Consider the following 27333-nt stretch of genomic DNA (forward strand, 5'->3'; position numbering starts at 1 on the left):
GAGGCCTGGCCCAGGAACAAGGGTTGTCTCCGTGGCACACCCGTGGCCCCATTTCCAGGAGGAACAAGAGGAAGGGCCCGCCGAGGAAAGCCAGGAGCAAGCTGAGTTGCGGTGCACCGTCCTCCAGGCTGCTGCTGGTCCCGCCTGGGAGGAAGCGTGGCCTGGGAAGAACTCTGGTTGGAACAGTCATAGAGGCTCCTGGCGGAGAGGGAGGGGACCGCCGCTCCACGCCCGCGGCGCGCTCGGGGCGGGTCTTTGACCGACAGCCAACAGGGGGCGGGGCGGGGCTGCAAAGCGGTCCAATCAGGAGCGCCGGCGGGAGGCGGGTCCGCTCCGAACCGCGGGATCGTCCATTCAGGCTCCGCCATCTTTGGGACCCGGTGGGCTCCCGAGGTTGCGCTTCCTGTTTGGCCTTGTGACCTCCGCTGACTCCGGGAGCCGCCAGGCGGACACCGGGACACACCAGAAGCAGGGAGATGGTGAGTGTGCCGGCCCAGGCGTCCTGGAGGTGGGCTCAGGGCCTGTCAGGGACCCGCGACGCCCGCTCGACTCGGTGGCCTCCCGGCCCCGCGGCTGGCGCGGCCCGGCCTTCGGTCCCCTGGTCTCTTCTGACCCGCGGGCGGGGCGGGGCGGGGCGGGGCCGGCGCGGGAACCCGGCGTCCGCTGGGCCTTGCGCGGCACCTCTACGGGGTCCGGAGCCCGGTCCGGCAGCGCAGCCCCGCGTGTCCCGAGGCTGTGCGGTGGCGGCGGGAGTCGGGAGACCGGACAGGAAACCCCCGGACTCCGGAGACTCCCCGCGTTGCCAAGCCCCGGGGAGGGGCGTCCACACGGACTCGGGTTTGGGGTCGGAGTGCCTCGGCTGTCGTTGCTGTTGGGCCGTTTCCAGACGTTGTTGTTAACAAGGAACTGCTGGTTGAAGTAGTGACTCCGAAAGTTAGTGCCCCGCAGGCCGCGGGGAGAGGTCTTGGAGAAGGAAGGAGGAGGAAAGGACTGGGAAGTCCAGCTTCGGACCCCAGCTCCTCCTGGCCCCAGGGACAGCTCCTCAGTACCCCTAGCACCCAACCGCAGAATCTCTGAAGCCAACAAGTCCTTGCCCCTCCCTCATGTTAAGAAAGCTTGAAAACTACTCTTCCCCAGTTTTGTCTGAAGAAGACAAAACAGAAATGATCGCCCTCTTTCCGAATCCTGTATTTACATGTCATCCCACCAGTTACCTATAGGGACAGATCAAGCCCATAAAAACCCCTAGACAGAAGACAGGTCGCCCTTTTCTGCTTTAAATAAATCTTGCTACCCTCCGCTTGTCCGTGGATTTCATTTCTTTGAACTCGGGAGACCAAGCCCACCTGGCACCACTCCCCTTGTTACAGTAGGACATGGCTTCATTTGAAAGGAGGGGGAAGCCCCAACTGTAAGATCGTAAGCATCTAAAGGGTTAGGAAGAAAAGAACTTTTCTTTTTAGGGAGAAGCATGTGGAAGTCGAAACTAGGTGGGAGAGGAAGGGAAGCAACCTCATCTCCTGGAAGCAACATTTTCCCCTCAGGTTCCCCTGTTCTTTTGACTGTAAAGGAGAGATTTTGTGCTAGGTCAGATTTATGGTGGGTCAAAGATCCCAGGCCTAGAGGAATGAGTGGGCAATCTTTAGGGGAAATTTGCTCAGTTTTTTACTGATCGCTTGAGCTGATCATTTTTTGAGGCAAAAAGTGGCAATTTGGAAGCTGTGTGACCTGCTTGCCATAGGTGGTACCTAAAGGGAGCATTAGGCAAGTGCAATGAGTACGGCGTTGTTTGTGCTAGGTGTTTTCCCAGAGCACAAAGGAGTTCTTAAATTAAAAAAAAAAAAATTTGTAGATGGACACAGTACCTTTATTTTATGTATTTATTTTTTTGTGGTGCTGAGGATTGAACAGGTGCCTCACATGCTAGGCAAGCACTCTCTCTCTGAGCCACAACCCCAGCCCCAACAATGGGAGTTCTTTAATCACCACTAATTTCTAGTTGATGAAATATAACCATTTTAGCTGTTTTGCTTCTTCATAGTTGTTCTCATCAGGGGGTAATTTGTGACAGTGAGAGACAGTCTGGGAGACACCTTTGGGTTCTGCCTGCTGGAGAAAAGGTTTGTGTTTCAGGGTTTATGAATTTCACAGATTATTTGGATGTATGGCAGAATTTTTAAAAAATTGGTCTGTCTTTCTGGCACAGAGAACCTAAAACCCTTGGAATTTTCTGAACAGTAGGAGAATCTCTGAGTGATCATCCTCATCCCCTTTTAGGCAATGCCTGAATTTGTGCTCAGGAGTTGACTCAGTGTGGCACCCCTCTAATCACTTCAAAATGGAGAGTTTTGACCACACAGAGCAAACACCTGCTATTCACACTTTTCGGTGGGATCATTGTGCTGGGACTGCTCGCTGAACTTGCAGGAGCTCTTAAGTCCAGGTGGTATAAGAATTGTTTGACACCCAGTTGGTATTGAAAACTTGGTGTTCAGCAAACACCACAGACTTAGTGTCAGAGGTCATTTCAGAAAAAGATACCACAGATCACAACCTTCAAATGACTCTGGTAAGTGCTCACTAGAATTGAGCCTGTGCACAAGGGAGCCCTTCCATAGCGGAAGGAATAGAAAATCAGGTGTGGAGCTCCCAGGATTTCGTATCCTGGTTACTCAGATTTCCCTTCCTCACTCCCTGCCTGTGATCACCTGGGCTGCATCTGCACAGTGACAGTGTTCTTTAAGCTCAGGAATGTGTTTGACCCCTGAGGGGATCTATCTCCTGTGAACTGTGGGTGAAGCAGGCTGCTCCCCTGAACTGCTTCTCTTTTGTTTCCTTTGTAGAATCTTGTTTCTATAAAATAGCAATGGAGCTGGGCGTGTTGGTGCATACTGCAACCCAAGCCACTCAGGAGACTGAAGCCAGAAGATCACAAGTTCCAGGACAGTCTCAATTAAAAAAAAAAAAAGGCTGGAGATATAGAGCTGAGTGGTAGCATGCCTTGGGTACTGCAAACATAAAACAAAACAGTGAGCTGGGCGTAGGGGCACACCTGTAATCCCAGCAGCTCAGGACACTTAAGTGTCCACTGAGCCACATCCCCAGCCCTTTTTGTTTTTTATTTAGAGTCAGGGTCTCGCTGAGTTGCTTAGGGCCTTGCTAAATTGCTGAGTCTGGCTTTGAACTCATGATCCACCTACCTCAGCCTCCTGAGCCCCTGGGATTACAGGCTGGCATGAATACAATGTTATTTACTATGACTATGTAATTTAATAGAGCTTTTGAACAATATTTTCCCCAATTCCCCCACTCTCTGTGTTTATCTATATAATATTTTTCTTGGAGAGAACACTAAGTTGAATCTTACTTTCTCCTGTATGTGGTCTTCTATATGATATATGCAGATTATTCACATTAAAAATGATAGTTGGATGCATAAGTACCATATTTGTAACATTTTTGTTGTTCTAGGATTTTGCATAAGCTTCCCATCTTTTCTGGCTTGTCATTTTAGTTATATATTTGATGCGTGAGAGGTGACATTGCATTCTTTCCATATTCATGCATTTTATCTAGTATTTGGTTAAGTTTGGTTTGTAAGAAAAAGCGGAAGCTTGCAAATATTGTCTCTTAGTATGGTAGGAGAGGATGTGCTCCATTCTCTAAGAAACAAGTTGCGACAAGTGATATTAAATTGAATCTGTCAGAGCAGCTCATTAGAGATTCATTATCCAGAGAGTATAGAGTGTATTTTGGGGGCTGATGACCATTCAGAATATTGTAACGTCCAGAGGGACAGCAGGTTATGAACTAAGAGCACACTCTTTGGAAACACCAAGCCCCTCTTTACAGTTGGGCTGGTGAGGTCCATCCAATAGCAGTTCTGAGATACGAGCCGAAGTCAAACTTTGTTCTCAGGCATTTCTAAGAATATGCAGTCTCAGGATAGGTGGCACTTACCGTCTTAGGCACTCTCAGTATTAAGTCTTTCTTCTAAGAGGCGTTACAAACCCCCTGCACAACAAGATGGTATGACCCAGGAGCACCATGGGGGTTACTGTTCTGCTGTTGTGTCAACAGTTAGTTCCAGACTAGCATCAGAATTGCTGTGTGAGAGGACATGAATGTGGATGGGGCATCGAGTGTGATGACAAAACATGGGGTGAACGTGGAGGCGCATAGCATCACATTGACTTTTAATGAAATGAGTCCCCATCGCTGGTTCTAAGTCTTATCCTTCCTCTTGGAAATATATATGGGATAATTTAGGAGTTGGTGACCTTTGAGGATGTGGCTGTGAACTTCACCCAGGACGAGTGGGCTTTGCTGGATCATTCCCAGAAGAAACTCTACAGAGAAGTGATGCTGGAAACCTTCAGGAGCCTGGCTTTTCTAAGTAAGGATGACATCATTCCCTTATTTCATCAGGAAAAAAAATTTCTTCCTCATCATGGTTCCTTTATATATGAAGTAATGGGAAGGGAACATTTGGGTGATTATATCAGGTGTGGTCACAACACCATGAACCTAACTAGGATGCAATACTTTTTCTGTACTGTTTATAATAATTCATACTGATTTTCTGGGTCTACATTTTAGGAAAAGGAAGAGACAACCAGACCAAGGAAGATGTGTACAAAAATCTAAACAGAAATCTAAGGTAATCTATACTCATAGGAGAAAGCAATGTTGCTCAAGAATTTGGGGATGACAGGAAATTTTTAAAACAAGCAAACAATGCAAATAAACCCAGCTTCAGGTTGATCTGATCTAAGAAAATTTTCTCTCAACTTGAAAGGTTAACATGCTTAATCAGAATATCAGAAATCCAAGGTATTCCAATAATGGAAACATCTTGATCACCAATCTAATGCTATATATGACACTTTTCTGATAGATACACACACACAGTGTTCAATGCATAACATGATCAAAAATGTAAAAAATTTACCTTTGGGGTTTGGAAATAAGGTGTTTATGATGATACAAAATTGAGGGTTTTTTTTTGCGGTGCTGGGGATTGAACCCAGGGCCTTGTGCTTACCAACTGAGCTATATCCCCAACCCGTATAACTTTTAATGTGGTGCTGAGGATCCAGCTCAGGGCCTCACACATACTAGGCAAGTACGCTACCACTGTGCCACAACCCCAGCCCCAAAATTGAGTTTTCATGTTTAGACTAACTCCCAGGCTGTCTCATTACATATATGAAAATATCTAAAAATCCAAATGCTTTTGATCCCTATCATCTCACATAGGGGTATTCAACTGTTCTTAATTGTGATATGATATTCAGTATTTGCCATATAGTTTAGTTAGAAACAGTATAAATATTTTTCATAATGAAATCACTGCTTTGCTTGGCACAGTGGTAATTCCAGCTACTTGGAAGAATGAGGTAGGATGATCACAAGTTTGAGGGCAGCCTCAGCAATTTAGTGAGACCCTCAGCAACTTAGTGAGATCCTGTTTCAAAATAAGAAATAAAAAGGTCTTTTGCTGTAGCTCAGTGGTAAAGAGCTCCTGGGTTTAATTCACAGTATCCAAAACAAAGCAAACGCAGAAACACTGCCTTGATAATATCTGTTCTTGATCCATCCTGCAGAACATAAAATCGTTTCATGTTCAAAAATTCTTACAAGATGTGAAACCAGTGTTTCTCTTTGTAAGTCATTAAGAAATAAAATCTTAATAATGTGCTTTTTATTTTTTCCAGAAGTCAAGTGTTAAAGAGACTTAGTGAATGTAAAGAAAGTAGTGAATATGAAGAAATATTGAGCCAAACTCCAGATTGTATTGAGAAAAATGTAGCTTTTTCTAGAGTAAAACCAAGTGAAATCTGTGAATATGGAGAAGTCCTCACTGGTGATTCATCACAAAATGTGCCCCTCAGATCTCGCACTGGACACAAACCATGTGAGTATCAGGAGCATGGAGAGAAACAGTACAAATGTGAGAAACATGGCAAAGCCATCCGTTATCACCAGAGCTTTCAAAAGCTTGGGAAGTCCCACACCATAGTGGAACACCATGTATACAAGCAACGTGGGATGGTCTTAACTCGTTCTAGTTCCCCTCAAATACGTGAAAACATCCAGAATGGAGAGAAAGAAGATGTATGTAGGCAGTGTGGGAAATCTTTCACTGATCACAGTAACCTTCACTGCCATGAAAGGATTCAGGGTGGCAAAAAACCCTGTGGATGCAAGCAATGTGTGAAAGACGTCAGTTTCAGGAGCTTTGGAAGACATGAGCAAATTCACAGTGGAAAGAAACCTTATGTATGTAAGCAATGTGAAAAAGCCTTCTTTACTTTGAGATACTTGCGAAGACATGAACAAATTCACAGTGGACAAAAACCTAATGTGTGTAAACAGTGTGGGAAAGCCTTTCGTTTTCCCTACTGCCTGAGAATACATGGAAGAATACACACAGGGGAGAAACCCTATAGATGTGAGCAATGTGGAAAAGCATTCATTCGTTTCTATTCCCTTAAATTACATGAAAGAAGTCACACTGGAAAGAAGCCCTATGTGTGTAAACAGTGTGAGAAAACCTTTACTATTTACCGTTCCTTTAAAAATCATGAAAGACGTCACACTAGAGAGAAACTCTCTACAGACAAGGAGTATGGAAAACCCTTTAGCTCTTTGAGTTGCACTGAAATACATGAAGGAGCATACAATGGAGACAAACCATATGTGTGTAAGGAATGTGGAAAAGAATTTAGTCAATCCAATCATATTCTTACACATCAAAGAACTCACACTGGAGAGAAGCCATATGTATGTAAGGACTGTGGGAAATCCTTCAATGACTCTAGTTCCTGTCGCAGACATAAAAGAACACACACTGGAGAGAAACCATATGTATGTAAGGATTGTGGGAAAGCCTTCAGTGACCCTAGTTCCTGTCGCAGACATAAGAGAACGCATAGTGGAGAGAAACCCTATGTCTGTAAGGATTGTGGGAAAGCCTTTGCTACCTCTAGTTCCTGTCACAGACATAAAAGGACTCATACTGGAGAGAAACCATACGGATGTGAACAGTGTGGAAAAGCATTCAGGACTTTCAGTTACCTTAAAATTCATAAAAGAATTCACACTGGATAGAAACACTGTATGAACAGTGGAAAAGCATGCAGTTGTATCCTTCTTTTTATACCCAGGGATGCTTTACTGCTGAGCTACATCCACTGCCATTTTTATTTTTTATTTTGAGATAACATGTCACTAAATTGTTTAGGGACTTGCTAAATTGGTGAGGCAGGGCTTGAACTTGTGATCCTTCTGCCTCAGCCTCCTGAATCACTGGGATTACAGGTGTTTATCACCATGCCCAGCTGCTTGTGGTTTTCCTATGTTTCAACTGCTAAGTGACATTTTGACTTATTTTCTAATTTGGATTCCCCTTATCTTTGTCTTGCCTCATGACTCTGACTAGGACTTCCTGCGGTAGTGAAACTGGGCATCCTTGACCTATTTCACAGCTTAGAAAGTTTTCAGCTTTTCACCACTCAATATAATATTAGCTATCAGCTTATTATAAGTGGAATTTATTATGTTGAGGTGTTGTTGTAAATGGTATTTATTATGTTGAGATTTGTTACTTTCTGCCTTATTTGTTCAGCATTTGTATGATGAAGGGATGTATAGTTGGAATCCATGTGCTAATATTTTGTGGAGGATTTTTGCATCTATGTTTTTAAAGGATACCAACCTATAGATTTTCTGTTTTTTGTTTTGTTTTCTTAATTGTGTCCTTCTCTTGTTTAGGTGTCAGTATAAAGATGGCCTCACAAACTGTCTTTGGAAGAATTCTACTATTTTATTTTTTTGGAATAACTTAAGGAAACTTAGTAATAGTCCCTTGCATGTCTGGTGGAGTTCAGCAGTGCAGCCCTCTGGTCCTAGATGTTCTTCGATTGCAGGCTTTTTATTACTGATTCAATTTTGTTTTTGTTTTTGTTTTCTCACTACTGGGGATTGAACTCAGGGCCTTGCTCATATTAGGCAGATGTATTACCACTGATCTATATCCCCATCCCCATTCTTTCAGGTTTCCTGGTTCTTCATGATTCATTCTGGGCAAGGTGTTGTGTCTTAAGAATTTGTCCATGTCTTCTCATTCATCGTTTGTTTGCATAAGGTTATTCATAACAATCTCTAATGATCTTGTATTTTTGTGATGTCAATTGTAATGTTTCCCTTTTCATCTCTGGTTTCATTTATTTGAGTTTTCTTCTATTCTTAGTGGTTTGTCTTTTCTGTCCATCCTTAGTGAAGAACCATCTCTTTGTTGCATTGAGTTTTTTGTATTTTTGGTCTCCCTTTCTTTTATTTATGCTCTTCATTTTTTCTACTTCCTTGAGGTGCCAAGATAGCTTGTTCATCTAAGATCTCCCTCTGTTTTCAATTTGGGAATTCACTGCTATAAATCCCACTTAGTACTATTTTTTGTGTCCTGTAGGTTTGGTATGTTTTATCTCCATTTTCATTTGTTTCAAAAGAATTTTTAATTTCCTTCTGAGGCAGGAAAAGGGTTAAAGTGAACAGGCAGGAAACTCGGGCTCCTTCAAGGTCAGCTTTCTATTCATCAGGGCTGAGAAACTACAGACACAGCCTCATCAAGGTCAGGCTGACTCCTGAGTAAGGGGGAAACATTGATAGTGAGACATCTGCTTCTGGTACCCTGGACTCCCTTCAAAAGGCAGGGTCGGGGGGTGCATAATAACCTTATTGGACCAAAGAACTTGTGAGCACTGAGTACTTACCCAGGATTGGGTTGGGGGCTAGCTTCCTTAACCCTGGAGATCCATATAAACCCCCAGACAGCAGCCACTCTGGGGGAGTCCTTCTTTTGGGATCCCTCCACCTTTGGGTGTTCTGATTGCTTGCTTTCTGTTACTCTAGCAAATCCTGTTACTTTGCCCACACTGTTGTGTCTGTGGATTTCATTCTTCGAATTCTCGAGACATAGAACCCAACCCCAATACGTATATATATACATACATATGTATGTATGTGTGTCTACATACAACTAAAATACATATATATACATATGTATAGTACCTTTATTTTATTTTTATGTGGTGCTGAGGATTGAACCCAGGGCCTCCTATGTGCTAGGTGAGTGCTCTACCACTGAGCCACAACCTCAGCCTCCAAGGTACATTCTTATATCAGGAGCACCACTGTTTATTGATCATTCACTCTACTCTGGGGGTTCTATAGAAACTTTGTGTGAAACTCATAAAACAATCTCAAGATTGTCATTCCGCTGACCACCATATTATTAAGACTGAGTAACAAGTTGATAGAAGTTCCTTCCCTTATGATCAGGTTACGTCCTGGTAAACACATTATCATGTTAAAAATGCACTTAATACAGCTTACCTACTGAACATCAAGCTTAGTCTGGCATACCTTGAATGTGCTCAGAACACTTCCATTAGCCTCACTTGGGCAAAATGGTTTAACAAAGCCTAATTTCTAGTGAAGTGTGAATATGTCATGAAATTTATTGACAATAGTACAGCACAAAGTTTTCAGTTTTTTACCATTTCCTGATCACAATGTTGACTGGGAAGAATATCATACTGCATCCTATCTCTGTGGACTGAAAGGCTGAAGATCCTCCCAATATCTCCTTGGGGGCCTGAGGCTTTTATAGGTCTCTTCCCAAGAAGCCCACTACAGGCTCATCCTGGGCATCCAGTGAGCCATTCAGGAAGGAGGTGCCAGGGCGTGGGGATGGGGCCAAGAACAAAAGAAGTTTCCAGGCACCTGGGACTTTACATTCTAGAGTGGGAGCTGGTGAGCCAGGGACACAAAACCATACTAGTAAGCAAGTTGCATGACTTCAGAGAGGTAGATGCTGTCATCAGGAGACTAGTAGGTGGGGCTGGGGAGGAGCATTAGAGAGGGGTTTGGGGTGGGAACCTTAGGGACTTAGAACTGAGGGCTGAAGAATGCAGAGGAGGTGGTCATGGAGGGAGCGTTCCAGGAGGAGGCAACTGCCAGCGCCAAGACGGGCTGGGAATGAAGGAGGTCAAAGTAACTGGGAAGGCAAGTTAGCAGGTCAGAGGTGGGGCAGTCACACCAGCATGTGTGACTCGGGGTGGGGGGTAGGATTTGAAAGTTTGAAGTGAGGGGGAGAAAAATTTTGAGAGTGTTGTTTCTATTAAATGTTTACCACTTTTTCACACCAACATAAAAAAAAAAATTCAAATCATTCAAAATCAGGACTTGTTTGTTTGTTTTTGTTTTTGGTACCAGGGATTGAACCCAGAGGCACTCAACTACTGAGCCACATCCCCAGCCCTATCTTGTATGTATTTTATTTAGAGTCAGGGTCTCACTGAGTTGCTTAGCACCTCGCCATTGTTGAGGCTGGCTTTGAACTCGCGATCCTCCTGCCTCAGACTTCCAAACCACTGGGATTAGGTGTGCGCTACCACGCCTGGCAAGACTGTCCATTTTTAATGGAATAATCCAGATTGTACAGTTGAGCCTCATCGATTCAAATTTCTTTCCTTCCATCAGGCATAGTGGCACATGCCTGTAATCAGTTATTTGTAGGTTGAGGCAGGAGCATCCAAAATTCAAGGCCAGAGTGGGAAATTTAGCAAAACCCTGTCTCAAAATACAAAAAAAAAGGACTGGAGAGGGACTGGGGTTGTGGCCCAGTGGTAGAGTGCTTGCCTAGCATGTGTGAAGCACTGGGTTTGATTCTCAGCACCACATTCAAGTAAATAAAGGTAGTTTTTTAAAAAAGGGCGCTGGAGTTGTAGCTCAGTTGTACATTGGCCCTGGGTTTAATTCTCAGGAAACAAAAGGAAAAAGCATCCTCTTCAGCTGCTATTGGCATATCAGTCTAGTGGGGGAAAGAGACGTGCAGTTCAGTTTCATTCACTTCAGTGTAAAAACTTCAATGAACAGCTTTTGCAGGAAACTGGAGAGGAGGGAGCCGATGTTCTTGGCAGTTATAAAAGGCCATGCAATCATTTTCCAGAGATAGGATACCTCAGCTGAGTCTGAGCAAAAGCAGAAAAGCCAGCCCAGCACTGAAACTACCTCTTTGCCTGGTAGATCCAGTCTCTCCCCATGCCGCCCTGTGGCCAAGGAAGCTGAACAGTAAGCGCTGGTGTGCTCCTTGCCCACAGCCCGGCTTCTGGTCAGTTGGTTCACGTGGGAGGAGCCCACAGGAAAGCAGAAGTCAGGGCATTGTTCTGCCCACCACCCTGCTGTCCTTGGTACAGGCCAAGCTCCTACTGAGTCAGCATCTAATGGTGCTGAAGCTCAAGGTCTCCCTGGGTTCTGGTAACTTCTGTGCGTGGCTCCTGAAGGGCTCCTGATGACCCTTCACCCCTGCTCTTGCTGGCCTTATGGTCCACATACCACATGGGCTTCCTGAAATACCTACTGTAATTATCTGTTGAACTTCAATTTCTCTCTCTAGTTTTTTTAATATATATTTTTAGTTGTAGATGGACACAATACCTTTATTTTTTAAAAAGAATTCCTATTTTATTTTTTATACCTTTGCTGAGGATCCAACCCAGTGCCCCACAATGCTGGGCAAGTGCTCTGCCCCTGAGCCACAGCCCCGGCCCTCACTAGTTTTGAGGGTGCTTCCATTTCTTCCCTGATTCTTCTCTGAAATAGAAGGCCAAGTCGGAGTCAATGACGTTAAGGACAAAGTGGGAGGAAACGTGGGGGACGCGGAGCCGTTTCTGGTAGACCCAAGGATGCTGCGGTGTAGTGCACTGTTAACGTGGGGAAGAGGCCTGCTGGCAGGCTCGGCTCCTCTTCCTGTAACAAACCCCACAGGCCAACCAGCCCCACAGAAGTTCTGGAGCCTGGGAAGTGCGGGCGGCTGTGGCTGCCCTGTTCCCTAGCAAAGGCCCTTCGCGGCTCGCAGATGGGGAACTTTTTGCTGTGCTCATGCGTTAGAGTGATTTCACCCTACCGAGGGGGCTGCCAGCATGAGAGCCCATCCTGGGCGCTCGTGCCACCCGACCACCTTCAGAGCCTCACGTCCAGATCCCACCACGCTGCACAGCAGGCCACGAAGTACAGACTGAGGGGAAGAGACTCAGTTCCCAGAAAGGGCTGAGTAGAGAAGTCCAGAAAGGGCCGTTGACCTGCACCGAGAAGACTGGACCACAGATGAGCGATGGCGAGCCAAGTTCAACGGAGGAGAGAGTGAGGCTTCAGAGCCTGGAGGGCGGCAGAAGTGAACGGAAGAGGGTGCCCTTTACCGTCGTCTCAGCCCGAGGGCAAACCAGCAATTCCGCCACCGCGGAAATCATGCCTTGGGCACGTTGATTTCCCTACCTGAGATCCTCCTGCCTCCGCCTACCAAGCTGCTGGGATTACAGGCATGCACCACTGTGCCTGGCAAGTTGGTTTTTTTTTTGTTTTTGTTTTTGTTTTTTTAATATGGTTTTAGTTATTGATGGACCTTTATTTTATTTATTTATATGTGGTGCGGAGAATTGAACCCAGTGCCTCTGCCCAAGTGCTCTGCCACTGAGCCGCAACCCCAACCCAAGGTATTTTCTTAAATTATGATAATATTATACTTTTACCCATGCTCCCAGTAGTAGTTGGCAGCATGATATGAAACTCCAACAAATTGTTGCCACATTTCTAAAACTGCATGGAAACACTAATGTGTAGTATGCACCTGAGTTTGACAATGCCAAGGACACATGGTGACACATTTGCCTATCACACAGAGAGTCCATCACTGTGGAGTAGGTGGGTTTGGGAAAGACCCTGTGGTCCCTGTGCCTTGTTTTCTTTCTCCGTGAGACAGAAGGAAAAATTTGGAAGGAGGGGAAGAATGATCAAAGAGAGGCTAACAGTTAAAAACCGTATCTACACTGTGAAGAAAATAAAAGGCATGACTGAAGAGATGCACAAAACAGATTTGCATTGTTCTTTAATGAAACAAAAACCAATTCATTTCCCCCTCTACTGAGGTGCTGAGGTCCAAGCATACAGAAGTGATACCTGAGCAAAACGGACTTTGGGATCACTGAAACAGTGCTTCCAACTGAGCTTATGCAAGACATGAAGATTTTCCCACATCATTACACAGATGTGTTTAAAAGACTTCCCTATACTGAGTAGGAAGTTAACTCCTTATCACCCAGTAGAACTATGGGATTAGAGTAATGTGGTTTTATATTAATAATTTGCAGGCTTAAGTAACATGTACTCACAGATTATTAAAAGTTTCAAAATGTAACTGATTAATCAGTATTTAATCTTTGTATTGATTTTTTATTAAAATATATTTCTAATATTTTTAAAACCGAGAGAACTGGTTGAATGCTTATTTTCCTGAAGGCATTTTTAAGACAAAGCTGCATAATGGCTTATAAACTTTGCATATATATGTAGTTTGATACATATTATTGCTTTCAAACATCTTGTGTATTGTAACTGGTTTTATATAAATTACTGAATAGTGGAAATTGTATAATTGCAATCATATAATTAAAAGTATTAACCAAAAAATAAAGTTCCCATCTTGTGACTTTTAAATATGCCCCCTTTCCTACTAAATCAGTGTGTTACTGAAACACATGAGCTGTCTGTTCTCACCTCAGTATTTCAGGAAGAAACTTTGAGACATTCCTGCTTTCTTTGTTGTTTCAAGGGGAGAAACACACGTGTTCTCACCTTGTGTATTAATCTCTAGGACCTGAGACCTGTTACCGTGGGCCACAGGTGTCGGGTGTGTCTGTCTGAGGATCTTTACCAACCTTTTCCAGAGGACCATATTTTGTTTCTAGAGTGGTGATGCAGCCCTGGAGTTCCTCATAGGTTGGGAAGGTCACGGTCAGGTGCACAGTGCTTGCCCACTGTGGGTATTTCCTGTGAGTGGAGTGATTAGTAGTCGCTCATCACAGTGGGAGTGCTTCCATGTCACTCCACTCAGGAGACACCCAGGGTGGGTGAGCACTGCACAGATGGAGACGCTGCAGTCCTTCGGCTCTGGAGAAAGCCCTCACGCTAGGCTGGCGGGGCTTGCGTTTCTCCATGGCCCACAGCAGAATGCTATGGCCATATCTAACAGGTACATTACCACCTTCAAAGGATGTAAAGCAGAGAAATACGGGTGCCTGTGGTCCAAAGTAAAGAGTCCCAGGTCCCAGAAATTCAGGCCCAACTAGAGACCACGTTACAGGCAGGAAAATGTCCAACCACTGTAAAAATGATGCCCTATGCCTGTGCTTTCTCTTTATAGAGACTTAAGATGGTTAGAGACGGCAGACTAGCTTTTCCCCCTCTCCACAGCCATAGGTTAGAGACAGCATACTAGCTTTTCCCCCTCTCCACAGCCATAGGTGAGTAATGATGACACGGGGTTCAGGAGGAATTGGATGTGGAATTGGAGATGAGCAATGAGACCATCCTCACCCATGGACTTTTTTGTGGAAAAGACAGACACACCTCAGCTTCTCTATTATGTCACATGCCATCCTTTCTCTCTCTCTCTTTTTTCTTTTTGGTACTGGGTATTGAACCCAGTGGGGTTTCACTGCTGACCTGCATTCTTAACCCTTTTACATTTTTGAGACAGGGTCCTGCAACGTTGCTCAGGTTAGCCTCGAACTTGCAATTCTGCTTCAGCCTCCTGAGTAGCTTAGAGTTACAGGTGTGCACCACCACACCTGGCTCTATCTAAACCAAGTTTTCCTATCTGTTCACTTTTATCTTTCTCACAAAACAGACCAACTTCGTAAGAATTTGTTTTCTTATGCCTTTATATTCTGAAGAAAGTCCATGGACTAGCTGTGCTCAATTCTTTATGTTCACTGTCCACAAAGCTAGCATTTTTCATGTTCCAATATTACCAGGAAATATGTTTCTTCTGAGGGACAAAAACTTGTGCACAATAGTGATGCTGTTTCTTCCCTTCTTAGACTTTTTCTTCAACAATTTACATAAAAATATTGCTCTCCATGGGTGTGGTGGCACATGCCTGGAATCCCAATGGCTCAGGAGTCTGAAGCAGGAGGACCACAAGTTCAAGGCCAGTCCCTGCAACTTAGCAAGACTGTCTCAAAATAAAAAATAAGTGCTGGGGATGTGACTCAGTGGCAAAGTACCCCTGGGTTCAATCCCCAGTACCAAAGTGAATAAATAAGTACATGCTCTACTTATATTCCCAAAGGTTATAAGTATCATATAGCTTGTTTGTAAATAAATTAACTTATATATCCCAACTGAAATAGGTATGAGCATTTACTTAGGATGGTCTAACATGATTTCTTGATGTTAAGATGCTGGGAGGACAAATGTGCTCAGGAGAAAATGTTTGATCCATCTTAAGGTTAGATACCATCCAGGGGAAGCAGCAGCAGTCAGCCACGAGTTCATGAAGGTGTAAAAGAATCCTACACAGCATACTGTTTTAAAGGTTTTTAAGATATCAAAAAGGGGCCTTACTTCCAGCCCTTGTCCTCAGCTTACCTATGGAGCAAAATTTAACCTGTCATTGAGAGGAAAAATAACCCTAAAAATAGTCACCTAAAAAATACTTGGATAGGCAGCCATGGACAAACCAGCTCAATAGCCAATGACATAGCCTAGTAAGGAACTTAGCATAATAGCTTCATTTTCAAAAGTAACGGAAAATAAGGTCTCATAATTTCTTCAACATACAAATCTATCCAATTACCAACTGGAAAAATTATTAAAATGCCCTAGGGCAGGCAGGCTCCTTCCACAGCCAGCTTCTTGGAGCAGGCCACCCAGTGAGAGCTTTTCTGCATAGAGCCAGCTCCAAGCCCTGGAACCAGTAGTGGGCTAGGGGCAGCTTTCTTTGGAAGCACTGCATTATCAACTTCCTCCAAGATATCAGGCTACTGAAGGCTGGGAGGTGATATACTGGAAATCTACAGGGACACTATAAGCCAAAGAGGAAATCTGCAATATCTCAGAGTCCCACTGAATCTGACCAATATGAGAAAACAAGGGAAGAAAACGTCCCAAACAAACCTAGATACTGTATCAGTAAAACCCAATGACAGCACAGCAGAAGAACTGTCAGAAAGGGAGTTCAGAATGTACAAAATTAAAACAATCAGAGAAGCAAACGAGGAGATGAAAGAGCAAATGCAGGCATTGAAGGAGGTGATGAAAGAGCAAATGCAGGCATTGAAGGAGGTGATGAAAGAGCAAATGCAGGCATTAAATGATCACACCAATCAACAGTTAAAAGAGCAAATACGGGAAGCAAGAGATCATTTCAATAAAGAGAGATACTGAAAAACAAACAAATAAATCCTTGAAATGAAGGAAACAATAAACCAAGTTTAAAACTCCATAGAAAGCATAACCAATAGGATAGAACATCTGGAAGACAGAACCTCAGACATCAAAGAAAAAATATTTAACCTTGAAAACAAAGTTGACCAAACAGAGAAGATGGCAAGAAATCATAAACAGAATCTACAAGAATTATGGGATAATTATGGGAAAAGGCCAAATTTAAGAATTATTGGGATTGAGGAAGGCTTAGAGAAACAAACCAAAGGAATGAACAATCTATTCAATGAAATAATATCAGAAAATTTCCCAAATCTGAAGAATGAAATGGAAAACCAGATACAAGAGGCTTATAGGACTCCAAATATACAAAATTACAACAGACCCACACCAAGGCACATTAATATGAAAATACCTAACATGCAAAATAAAGACAGAATTTTAAAGGCCACGAGAGAAAAAGAATCAAATTACATTCAGGGGGAAACCAATAAGAATATCAGCAGATTTTTCAGTACAGACCCTAAAAGCTAGAAGGGCCTGGAACAATATTTACCAAACCCTGAAAGAAAACAGATGCCAACCAAGAATCTTATACCCAGCAAAACTTACTTTCAGATTTGACGATGAAATAAAATCCTTCCATGATGAACAAAAGCTAAAAGAATTTACAAAAAGAAAGCCTGTGTTACAGAACGTTCTCAGCAAAATATCCCACGAGGAAGAGATGAAAAACAATGATGCAAATCAGCAACGGGAGGAACTAGCCTAAAGGAATAGCCAAATAAAGGAGAAAACAAATCATGTCAAAAAACAAAAATGAGTCAAATGACTGGGAATACAAATCATATCACAATAATAACCCTGAATGTTAATGGCCTGAACTCATCAATCAAAAGACATAGGCTGGCAGATTGGATTAAAAAGAAAAATCCAACAATATGCTGCCTGCAAGAGACTCATCTCATAGAAAGAGATACCCATAGACTAAAGGTGAAAGGATGGGAAAAAACATACCATGCACACGGACACAGCAAAAAAGCTGGAGTATCCATCCTCATTTCAGATAATGTGGACTTCAAGCCAAAACTAGTCAGAAGGGATAAAGAAGGACATTACATACTGCTTAAGGGAAGCATAAATCAGCAAGACATAACAATCATAAACATCTATGCCCCAAACATTGGCTCATCCATGTACGTCAAACAAATCCTTCTCAATTCCAGAAATCAAATAGACCACAACACAATAATACTAGGCGATTTTAACACACCTCTCTCACCACTGGATAGATCTTCCAAACAAAAATTGAATAAAGAAACCATAGATCTCAATAACACAATCAACAATTTGGACTTAACAGACATATATAGAATATACCATCCAACAAAGAACGAATACACTTTCTTCTCAGCAGCACATGGATCCTTCTCTAAAATAGACCATATTTTATGCCACAAAGCTACTGTTAGCAAATACAAGAAGATAGAGATACTACCTTGTATTCTATCAGATCATAATGGATTGAAATTAGAAATAAATGACAGAATAAAAAACAGAAACTTCTCCAATACCTGGAGATTAAATAATACGCTATTATATGATGAATGGATAACAGAAGACATCAGGAGGGAAATAAAAAAATTCTTAGAAGTAAATGAGAACAGAGATACATCATATCAAAATCTCTGGGACACTATGAAAGCAGTACTTAGAGGAAGATTTATTTCATGGGGCACATTCAAAAAAAAGAAGTAAAAATCAACAAATAAATGACTTAACACTACAGCTCAAAGCCCTAGAAAAAGAAGAGCAGACCAACACCAAAAGTAGTAGAAGACAGGAAATAGTTAAAATCAGAGCCAAAATCAACAAAATTGAAACAAAAGAAACAATTGGAAAAATGAACAAAATAAATAGTTGGTTCTTTGAAAAAATAAACAAAATTGATAAAGCCTTAGCCACACTAACAAAGAGAAAGAGGGAGAAAACTCAAATTACTGAAATTCGGAATGAACAAGGAAATATCACAACAGGCATGATATTACATGAAATACAAAACATAATTAGAAGGTATTTTGAAAATCTATATTCCAACAAAACAGAAAACCTCGAAGACATCAACAAGTTTCTAGAGACATATGAATTACCTAAACTGAACGAGGAGGACATACACAACTTAAGTAAATCAATTTCAAGCAATGAAATAGAAGAGGTCATCAAAAGCCTACCAACAAAGAACAGCCTGGAACCAGATGGGTTCTCAGCCGAGTTCTACAAAACCTTTAAAGAAGAGCTCATTCCAATACTCCTCAAAGTATTCCATGAAATAGAAGAGGAGGGAACCCTCCCAAACTCATTCTATGAAGCCAATATCACCCTGATACCTAAACCAGACAGAGACACATCGAGGAAAGAAAATTTCAGACCAGTATCCTTAATGAACATCGATGCAAAAATTCTCAACAAAATTTTAGCAAATCGCATCCAAAAATAAATTAAAAAGATAGTGCACCACGATCAAGTGGGTTTTATCCGAGGGATGCAAGGTTGGTTCAACATCCGAATATCAATAAATGTCATTCACCATATCAACAGACTTAAAGTTAAGAATCACATGATTATTTTGATAGATGCAGAAAAAGCATTTGATAAAATACAGCATCCCTTCATGCTCAAAACACTAGGAAAAATAGGGATAGTGGGAACATTCCTTAACATTGTAAAGGCCATCTACGCTAAGCCCATGGCTAATATCATTCTAAATGGTGAAAAACTGAAAGCATTCCCCCTAAAAACTGGAACAAGGCAGGGATGCCCTCTTTCACCACTTCCATTCAACATCATCCTTGAAACTCTAGCCAGAGCAATTAGACAAACCAAAGAAATTAAAGGGATATGAATAGGAAAAGAAGAACTCAAACTATCCCTGTTCGCTGATGACATGATTATGTATTCAGAGGAACCTGGAAATTCCACCAGGAAACTTTTAGAACTCATAAGTGAATTCAGTAAAGTAGCAGGTTACAAGATCAATGCTCATAAATCCAATGCATTTTTATACATGTGATGAATCTTCAGAAAGAGAAGTTAGGAAAACTACCCCATTCACAATAGCCTCGAAAAAAATAAAATACTTGGACCCACTATTTGACCCAGCTATCCCACTCCTTGGCCTATACCCAAAGGACTTAAAATCATCATACTACAGAGATATAGCCACATCAATGTTCATTTCTGCTCAATTCACCATAGCCAGACTGTGGAACCAACCTAGATGTCCTACAATTGATGAATGGATAAAAAAACTGTGGTATATATATACAATGGAATATTACTCAGGTATAAATAATAATAAAATTATGGCATTTGCAGGCAAATGGATGAAATTGGAGACTATCGTGCTAAGTGAGATAAGCCAATCTCAAAAAACCAAAGGACGAATGATCTCGCTGATAAGCGGATGATGACATATAATGGGGAGTGGGAGGGGTTAGCGTTAGGGTTGGGGTTAGGTTTAGGGTTAGGGTTAGGGAGGGGGGCAAGAATGGAGGAAGGAAGGACCGTATAGAGGGAAAAGAAGGGTGGGTGGGGTGGGGAGGAAGGGGGAAAAATGGCAGAATGAATCAAAGAACATTGTACTGTGTAAATTTATGATTACACGAATGGTATGCCTTTACTCCATGTACAGAGAATCAAAATGTATTCCATTTGTTTACAATAAAAAAAGGAAAAAAAGATTTTACATAAAAAAATGAAAAATGAATCCATTTTATAATCTCAAAAAAAATGCCTTAGGCATGAAGTTTCTGTTCAAACCAGCAATATCTCTCAACTCCTTCCAGATCCCCATCAAGGCTTACATTGAAATGTAGATGGAAGAAGCCTGCAGGCTCAGTAGGAGACCAATCTGAGACCCAAGGTTGGGGGGAGTGGGGAAAGCATCTTTTATCTTAACTCATGCTAATCTAAGCCAAAAAGTAAGTTGTATGGTGCTTTACTGAAATAATTAATGGTCTTGGCATTTTTTCAGGAAGTAGAATTTTTTCTTAAATTCTATATTTTTTGAGTTTATAACATGAATGTTCTTTTGATCAGTCCTATTTTTATTCAACTAGCATTTTTAAACATCTATAACATGGCAATGGAGATTCATCTACAAAAAGCTACAAGGCCTTTGCTTTTTTGTTATGTGTGTATTGTCTGTCTATATATGTGTGTGTGTTCATATATCATGTACATGATATCAAAATTGGCATATAGATAATAAGTATTCATGAATTAAAATTTTAAAAATGGATTCAAATACCTTTAATTCACACGATTTAAAAGGGTTCAATTTAAATTGGGTAAACAAATGAAGGTAAAATGTCTTTAAAATTACTTAACTCACAAGTCTCTCCATGTGGTCAAACTAATACAAGGCTGATGTCTATAAAATGTCTAATATCCATTGTTTCTAGGATTTTTATTCAACAAGAAAGAGATGGCAAATACTGTTCAATACACTTGTCTGATATCTTGGCTTTTACAGTAAAGTAAGTAAATTAGATTTGACATGTTTTGGATTACTCATATATGTGTTTGTTAGAGACATCTGATTAATTTACAAAGTTAGAGTGCTAACAAATATAACATCAAGTACTTAAATTCTATGGGGATTTAACATTATTATTTAAACATTATTGTTGTTTTCATAGATTGGTAAATAAAAAAGGGTTTAAAATTGCTTTGTGTCATCACTAACAACAAGGTTACTAAGAGTTAAGTCCCAACAGATAGAATTCTATATACAAAGGGGTCCAAAAATTTTAACTGCATTTCAATTATTGTGCTGTAAATAACAAAGTATTTCATCTTATTAAAATGGAGTAATTTGTCTAAATTCTTAAATTTATAAGGATTATTTCAGAGTGTGAATTTAAAAAGAGGTCAATAGCAAAAAAAAAGGTTCTAGGTATGGACCTTACTATATTTAGTAAAAGGGAAAAGAAAATGTTTCTGGGTAAGAAAGTCTTTGATGAAATACATGAGGGTCTAAGTAAGTGCTAAGAAAGTCTGTGTGTAAGTAAAGGGCAAATTTCAACAAGTTTGTGTGTAACTAAGTTGGTTATGTGGATGTGAGACAATCAGTTAAAGCTATTTAAGGTTTTTTCCCTAATCAGTATATTTGTACTGATATAAATCAAAGTTTAATCCATACGTTAAACTGAAAAGGATTTCTTAAAACATTAATTTACTCTTAACACTGTGCCTGTTATGTTTTGTTCTTTAGAGCAATTAGTCTTAAAGAAATTAGGGTTTGTACAATTATGGTATTGTACTACACTACAGAGTCTAAATTTTTCTTTAAAAGCTAAACTTGGTTAATATAAAAATATCAAGGTAATTGTGGTGCTATTACTCTTCTTTATATATTAAATGTGTTCATATCTTCCAGGTATACAAGTCTTTAAAGTAGAAGGTTTAAAAGAACATTTTATCAAGCTAGTGTTCTCCAACCTGAAGTTGTAAGGGTAATTTAAGACTTATAAAGATAACAAATTTAATTGAGGATTTATTTATATCACTTCATGTCACATAATAAGGACCTGTTATCAATGAGGCATATATAAAATTTTATATTACTTTTTACACTGAGGTAAAAAATTTTAAATGTATTTTAAAAGGTAAGGTGAGCCTGATCTATTCCAATGTTAATGTTGTGAAACATAGAAGCATTTTGTCATTTTTTTCCACAAGAAGAAAGTTAAAAAATCTCTTAGGCTTTCCTTGATGCATGTTTTAGATGTAATGTTGTATTATGTTAACTGACATTCATATAGACCCAGGGAAAAATATATGTAAACTTTGTAAAATTACATTTAAGAAAGAGGCAAAGACCAGCTTCAGAACTAGAACACTTTGCCTAGGATTTGTGAAGAGCCCCGCCTCACCTGAGATAAGGTTTTGCCTCCCACCTCCCTGCATGTTAGAGAGGCTCCAAAGTAAGCCAGACTTCAGCTCACTTAAAGTTATATTCAAAAGACTGTTTTTTTGTTGTAAAATTACTCTGATCTCAAACAGGGTATATAATGTATAATGTATAATATAGCCAAAATTCAAGATAGCTATTACACAAACTAAGTATGTTTTACTCTCATTAATTCCAGTTTGCATTTTCCTTGTAAACTCTATAACTGTTGCCTGTTAATGTTTGTAGAGGTGCTACTTCAAGAAAAAATGACCTGTTTCCTCATTCTTCTTCTGTCTGTCCTCCTCACTTTCTCTATCCTCCTGGCTTTCCACTCTCTCTAGCGTGCACCCTTTCTCTTTCCTTTCTCTTTTCCTCTCATTTTCTCTCTTACCCTGCAGGGAGACACTCTGTTTGCTTAATAAACTCCCTTATGTGATTTCCCCTGTCTGGCTTATGTGGTTTCGTGGGATTTCCTTACATTGTTGCTGTGACTTGGGATGGGATCTTCCACTGTCTCTTAAGTGAGTGGAACCCCATCTGAGCCCCAGTGCCCCCGGACATGGCCCCACCTTCAATTCTGCCTGGAAGCTCTGCTCTGCATTCATCACTGACTTCAGATTGGCTCAAGCACATCCAGACCCTGCTTCTCCATCTTGATGGTTAAGATCAAACTTAGAGATAGAGATTAAATACAGAGGTCAAGAAAAGTCCATATTTGGGTCTTGCCCTCAAAGTCAGCCTGAACCCAGGGAACAAGAGGACTTCTCCAAGGAGCTTTGCAACTCTGGGTCACACAACCTCCTGATCAAGGAGATTAATGAGGCCATTAGAGGAAAAACCACTCAGTGCACCTGCTGCAGAGGAGGGTCAAGGAAAAAGGGAGACATCCCTGGTGCTTTCAAGGGAAGCTACCTCATCGAGGAGACCCTGCCTAACCAATGGCACTAATGGAGCTAAGAAGCTGCTCTTAAGTTCTCTGTGAGTGACCCCTGTGGAAACTCAGCTGACTCTTTAACAGACAGGAACAGGTCACTTTGACCAACTTGACCTTAAACACCTAGCAAAACAGTTAAGACCAAAATATAGCCATTCTTGGGCATTTAAAAGAAATAATAGTTAAATGTAACTTAAGATGTACACTTATGTTAGCCCACTAGAATAAAGGCTAAAAGCTAAAAAGAAAAAGAAAAGAAAAAAAGAATAAATGACCTGAATTAATTTGAGATAATAAGTCATCACCTATAGGACAGATAAGATAATATAGACTCCAATTAAATAAATGGGCATAAATTACTATAAAGTTATAGACATTGAAGTTAAAGCCCAGTATTCTTACTTTGTAATTGGTGAGACTGACTTGCTGGATGTTTAAGATCAAGATTAAAATGAAAGACTAAGAAAACCAATATTTGGCTCTGCCCTCTGAGTCAGCCTGAACCCAGGGAATGAGAGAGATTCTCTAAGGAGCTTTGCAACTCTTGGCACATGACCTTCCAATCAGGGAGACTGATGAGTCCACTGGAGAATGGAAAGCTGGAGGAGGGTCATTGAAAAAAGGGAGACATCCCTGATGCTCCCAAGGGAAGCCCCCTCATCAAGGAGACCATACCTGGCAAATGGCACTAAAAAGGCTAAGAAGCTGCTCTCAAGTTCCCCATGAGTGACCCCCTGAGGGAACTCAGCTGGCTCTTAACAGACAGGAACAGGTCAATTTGACCAGCTTGATCTTGAACACCTACCAAAGGTGTTAAAACCAAAACAGCCATTCCTGGGCATTTAAAAGAAGAAACAAGTGTTAAATGTAACTTAAGATGCACGCTTGTGTTAGCCCCAAGAATAAGAGACTGGAGACCACTAAAGAGAGACTCTTAGGCAGGAGTACCTGGTAATAACTATCAAGAGAAACGACCAGAGTTCAAAATCTTTAGTCAGCGTAAGGCCTCCTGAGCTTCCTAACCCCCTACACAGGTATGCTTAAGCTTTTGGTAACATTATTTCATATTATGTACATTTTTAGAATGGAAAATTCAGAAAGTGCCTTCTTTTTTTCCCTAAAATTAGTTAATTCATACTTTTTTCCTCTCTAAAAAGTTCTCAGTAACTATACTGCAAAAGATGAGTTGCTCATCTACAGTGACAACTGACAACCTAAGTTTGTTCTTTTAATTTCAAATAAATAATTCATTTATTTATTTATAATAAATAATAATTCTACTCTTTAAGTGTGACCTGAGCTTTCTGACTACCAGACCTTTCCCGGTCCTCGAAGCTACTTAGGAGTCCCTGTTGCTAAAAGCTTGGTCCTTGTACCTGATGCCAATCCATTAACAAGGACACAGTTTTGAGAAAGAAGGGGAAAAGATGGTTTATTGCTTTACTAGCAAAGGAGAAACACAGGGAACTCTGTCCCAGAGCTGTGATCCCATCCGTCTTTAGGAACAGGGTTTTTTGTTGTTGTTGTTTTGTTTTTTAAAGAGGTGACTCAAAGGCTGCATTCCAGGTGTTCCCTCTTGGAGTTGTAATTCACTTGTTAATTTGGGAGACAGTCATGTCTGAGATCTGGTGCCATCCCTGAAGTCCGGATGCCTTGTTCTCATGGTGGGGGTGTGCTTAGGGACAGGTAACTCTGCCTAGAATGGGGAAGAAAGGTATTCCTGTGTCCCCTAAACTTAGGGAGGGGAGAGACTAGGGAGGAGCCAGGAGAGGAAGAGAAAGAAACATGGCCATTTAAAAATCAGTTGCAGTGGCAGACAGCAAGGGCTACTTTCAAAACATGAAGTGGACACTGTTACAAGATGAGGGGGAAACTGAAGCAGAAAAAAGAAGGGAGAACAGCAGCGGCCGCCGTCCGAGGGCCGGGGCCGGGGCCGCGACCTGCACCGGGACCGCACCCGTTCTCGCTCCCGCTCGCGGTCCCCGTTGTCCCGCCGCGGCGCCGCGCCAGAGCGCAGGGAGGCCCCGGAGCGCCCGAGCTTGGAGGAGGCAGAGCCCTCGGATTCTGGGGACGAGATGGTGGACCCGGCCAGCTTGGAGGCGGAGATCGACCACGGCCTGTGCCGCCAGATCCACCATCAGTACCGGGCGCTCATCAACTCCGTCCAACAAAACCGGGAGGATATTCTGAACGCCAGCGACAAATTAACAGAGGTCCTTGAAGAGGCCAACACTCTGTTTAATGGAGTGTCCCGAGCAAGAGAAGCAGTTCTAGATGCCCAGTTTCTTGTTCTGGCTTCTGATTTGGGCAAAGAGAAAGCAAAGCAGCTGCGCTCTGATCTGAACTCATTTGATATGTTAAGATATGTTGAAACTCTAGTTGGGTTCAATACAAGGAGAACTTCCTGCGCCAAAGCCACGAATTGATCGTCCAAGAAAACATCATATGATAGAAGAGCAGAGAGCAATGCCTGCTCAGTTGAAAAGAATGGAAGAATCTCACCAAGAAGCAACAGAAAAAGAAGTGGAAAGTATCGCGCTCCCCGCCCGCAGAGAGACACGACACCTGGTTCTTTTCAGCCTTTTTATTGCGCGCACCCCCATCCTCTCAGTTCTTTCTTTGTTTTCTCCCTTTGAGGAACTTACACTCCAATATATACATTACTGTAACCAATCAGCATTTGAGCACGAGGGGAGAGCATGAACAGATACAGGCAGTAAATGTAGACATGCAGTGATCATGCACTGTCCACGAGGGAACTTAACCAATCCCTGGAACTTCCTCAAAATGATGTCAGTTGTCTGCGCAAAATCCAGCCGCACTGGCAGCCTGCCAAGCGCCATCTTAGCCTTACCACACCTAGGGCCAGGGGTCCCGGACACCCCGACAGGAAAGAATCTTGGGACTGTTGCAAACATATTTTCGAGAAGACCCTGATACTCCAATGTCCTTTTTTGACTTCGTGGTTGATCCACATTCTTTCCCCCGTACAGTGGAAAACATCTTTCATGTTTCCTTCATTATACGGGATGGTTTTGCAAGAATAAGACTTGACCAGGACCGACTGCCAATAATAGAACCTGTTAATATTAATGAAGAAAGTGAGGGAATTGACCAAAACACCCAAATCAGGAATCAAGGAATTATAGCTTTGAGTTACCGTGACTGGGAGGAGATCGTGAAGACCTTTGAGATTGAGCCTGTGATTGCTTCAGGTCAGAGCCGGCAGAGGCTGAGTGCTTGACGCCAGCTGAAGGACTTAAACGGATAGTGAAATCCAAATGGAAAGCAGCATGTATTGTATATATTGTATGATTAAACATTTTTAAAGACAAATTGTTTTTAGTAAAATGTAGCTTTTGATAGTTAATGAATTTGTCATGGTTGTCTTTGAATAAAGGAAATTCACTGCCATATTCACAAAAAAAAAAAAAAAAGAAGAAGAAGGGAGAGTCCACACTTGATTAGTAAATTTCCATATCAGTTTGTTCACATGAAAATAATAGTTTGCTGGCATCTTGCCACCCCAAAGGAATAATTAATTTCCATGTTTTCAATCCAGATAATATATCTTAGGGGCTGCATGTGTAGCTCAGCCTGAAATGCATGAGACTATGAATTTGATTCCCAGCATCAACAGATAAAGTATCTTAGACTGTTTCTCATTTGCTTTATATGTAAACAGAAGGAAAACAGGGACTCTACTGGTTTCATATTTAAAAAATTGGATTCAGGCTGAGTGCAGTGGCACATGCCTGTAATCCCAGGGACTGGGGAGGCTGAGACAGCAGGATGGCAAACTCAAAGCCAGCCTCAGCAAGAGCGAGGCACCAACGGTCGGGCTGAGACCCTTTTTCTAAATAAAATAGAAAATAGGGCCGGGGATGTGACTCAGTGGGCAAGTGCCCTGAATTCAACCTCTGGTACCAAAAAGTAAAAATAAATAAATAAATAAATAAATAAATAAATAAATAAATAAATAATTGGATTCAGCACTTTTGTCTCATTAAACTCGGCAATACTGGTGTGAAGCAGGTGAGTAACCTGCAATGGGGGGCACAGGTCTGAGGCCAGGGACTCCAAGGCGAGGCCAATCTTGAGCCTGCAAAGGAGGACAATGGAGTCCCCCTTGCTGCTTCCTGGGCTGCCACCC

General features: G+C 41.8%; 2 protein-coding genes across 4 annotated transcripts; both read left to right on the top strand.

Annotated features, from left to right (window-relative positions):
• The first annotated feature begins 298 nt into the window (after positions 1–298).
• LOC124968492 (zinc finger protein 709-like) lies at positions 299–10327 on the top strand. Of its 3 annotated transcripts, none has more exons than XM_047531002.1 (5): positions 299–479; positions 2844–3264; positions 4270–4396; positions 4600–4660; positions 5718–10327. In XM_047531002.1, the coding sequence occupies exons 3-5, from the start codon at positions 4363–4365 to the stop codon at positions 7111–7113; spliced, it is 1491 nt and encodes a 496-aa protein (XP_047386958.1). In that variant the 5' UTR covers positions 299–479; positions 2844–3264; positions 4270–4362; the 3' UTR covers positions 7114–10327. The 3 variants fall into 3 exon arrangements, with proteins under 3 accessions (XP_047386958.1, XP_047386956.1, XP_047386957.1); XM_047531000.1 differs by having other exon boundaries at positions 2844–3005; XM_047531001.1 differs by lacking the exon at positions 2844–3264.
• Positions 10328–24828: 14501 nt separating this feature from the next.
• Positions 24829–26577, top strand: LOC124968217 (non-structural maintenance of chromosomes element 4 homolog A-like). The gene is given in 4 exon segments (XM_047530503.1): positions 24829–24866; positions 25063–25557; positions 25559–25706; positions 26071–26577. Coding segments are annotated over 4 exon segments (1035 nt in total). The 3' UTR covers positions 26425–26577.
• Positions 26578–27333: the final 756 nt, after the last annotated feature.

This window comes from Sciurus carolinensis, chromosome 17 (genome assembly GCF_902686445.1).
Source record: "Sciurus carolinensis chromosome 17, mSciCar1.2, whole genome shotgun sequence".
Lineage (NCBI taxonomy): Eukaryota > Metazoa > Chordata > Mammalia > Rodentia > Sciuridae > Sciurus > Sciurus carolinensis.

Excerpts from the sequence above, each read along its gene's own strand:
- LOC124968492 (XM_047531000.1), top strand. Across the intron at positions 4,397-4,599 it reads CAGGAGCCTGGCTTTTCTAA|GAAAAGGAAGAGACAACCAG; the intron begins GTAAGGATGACA and ends TCTACATTTTAG. Across the intron at positions 4,661-5,717 it reads AATCTAAACAGAAATCTAAG|AAGTCAAGTGTTAAAGAGAC; the intron begins GTAATCTATACT and ends TATTTTTTCCAG.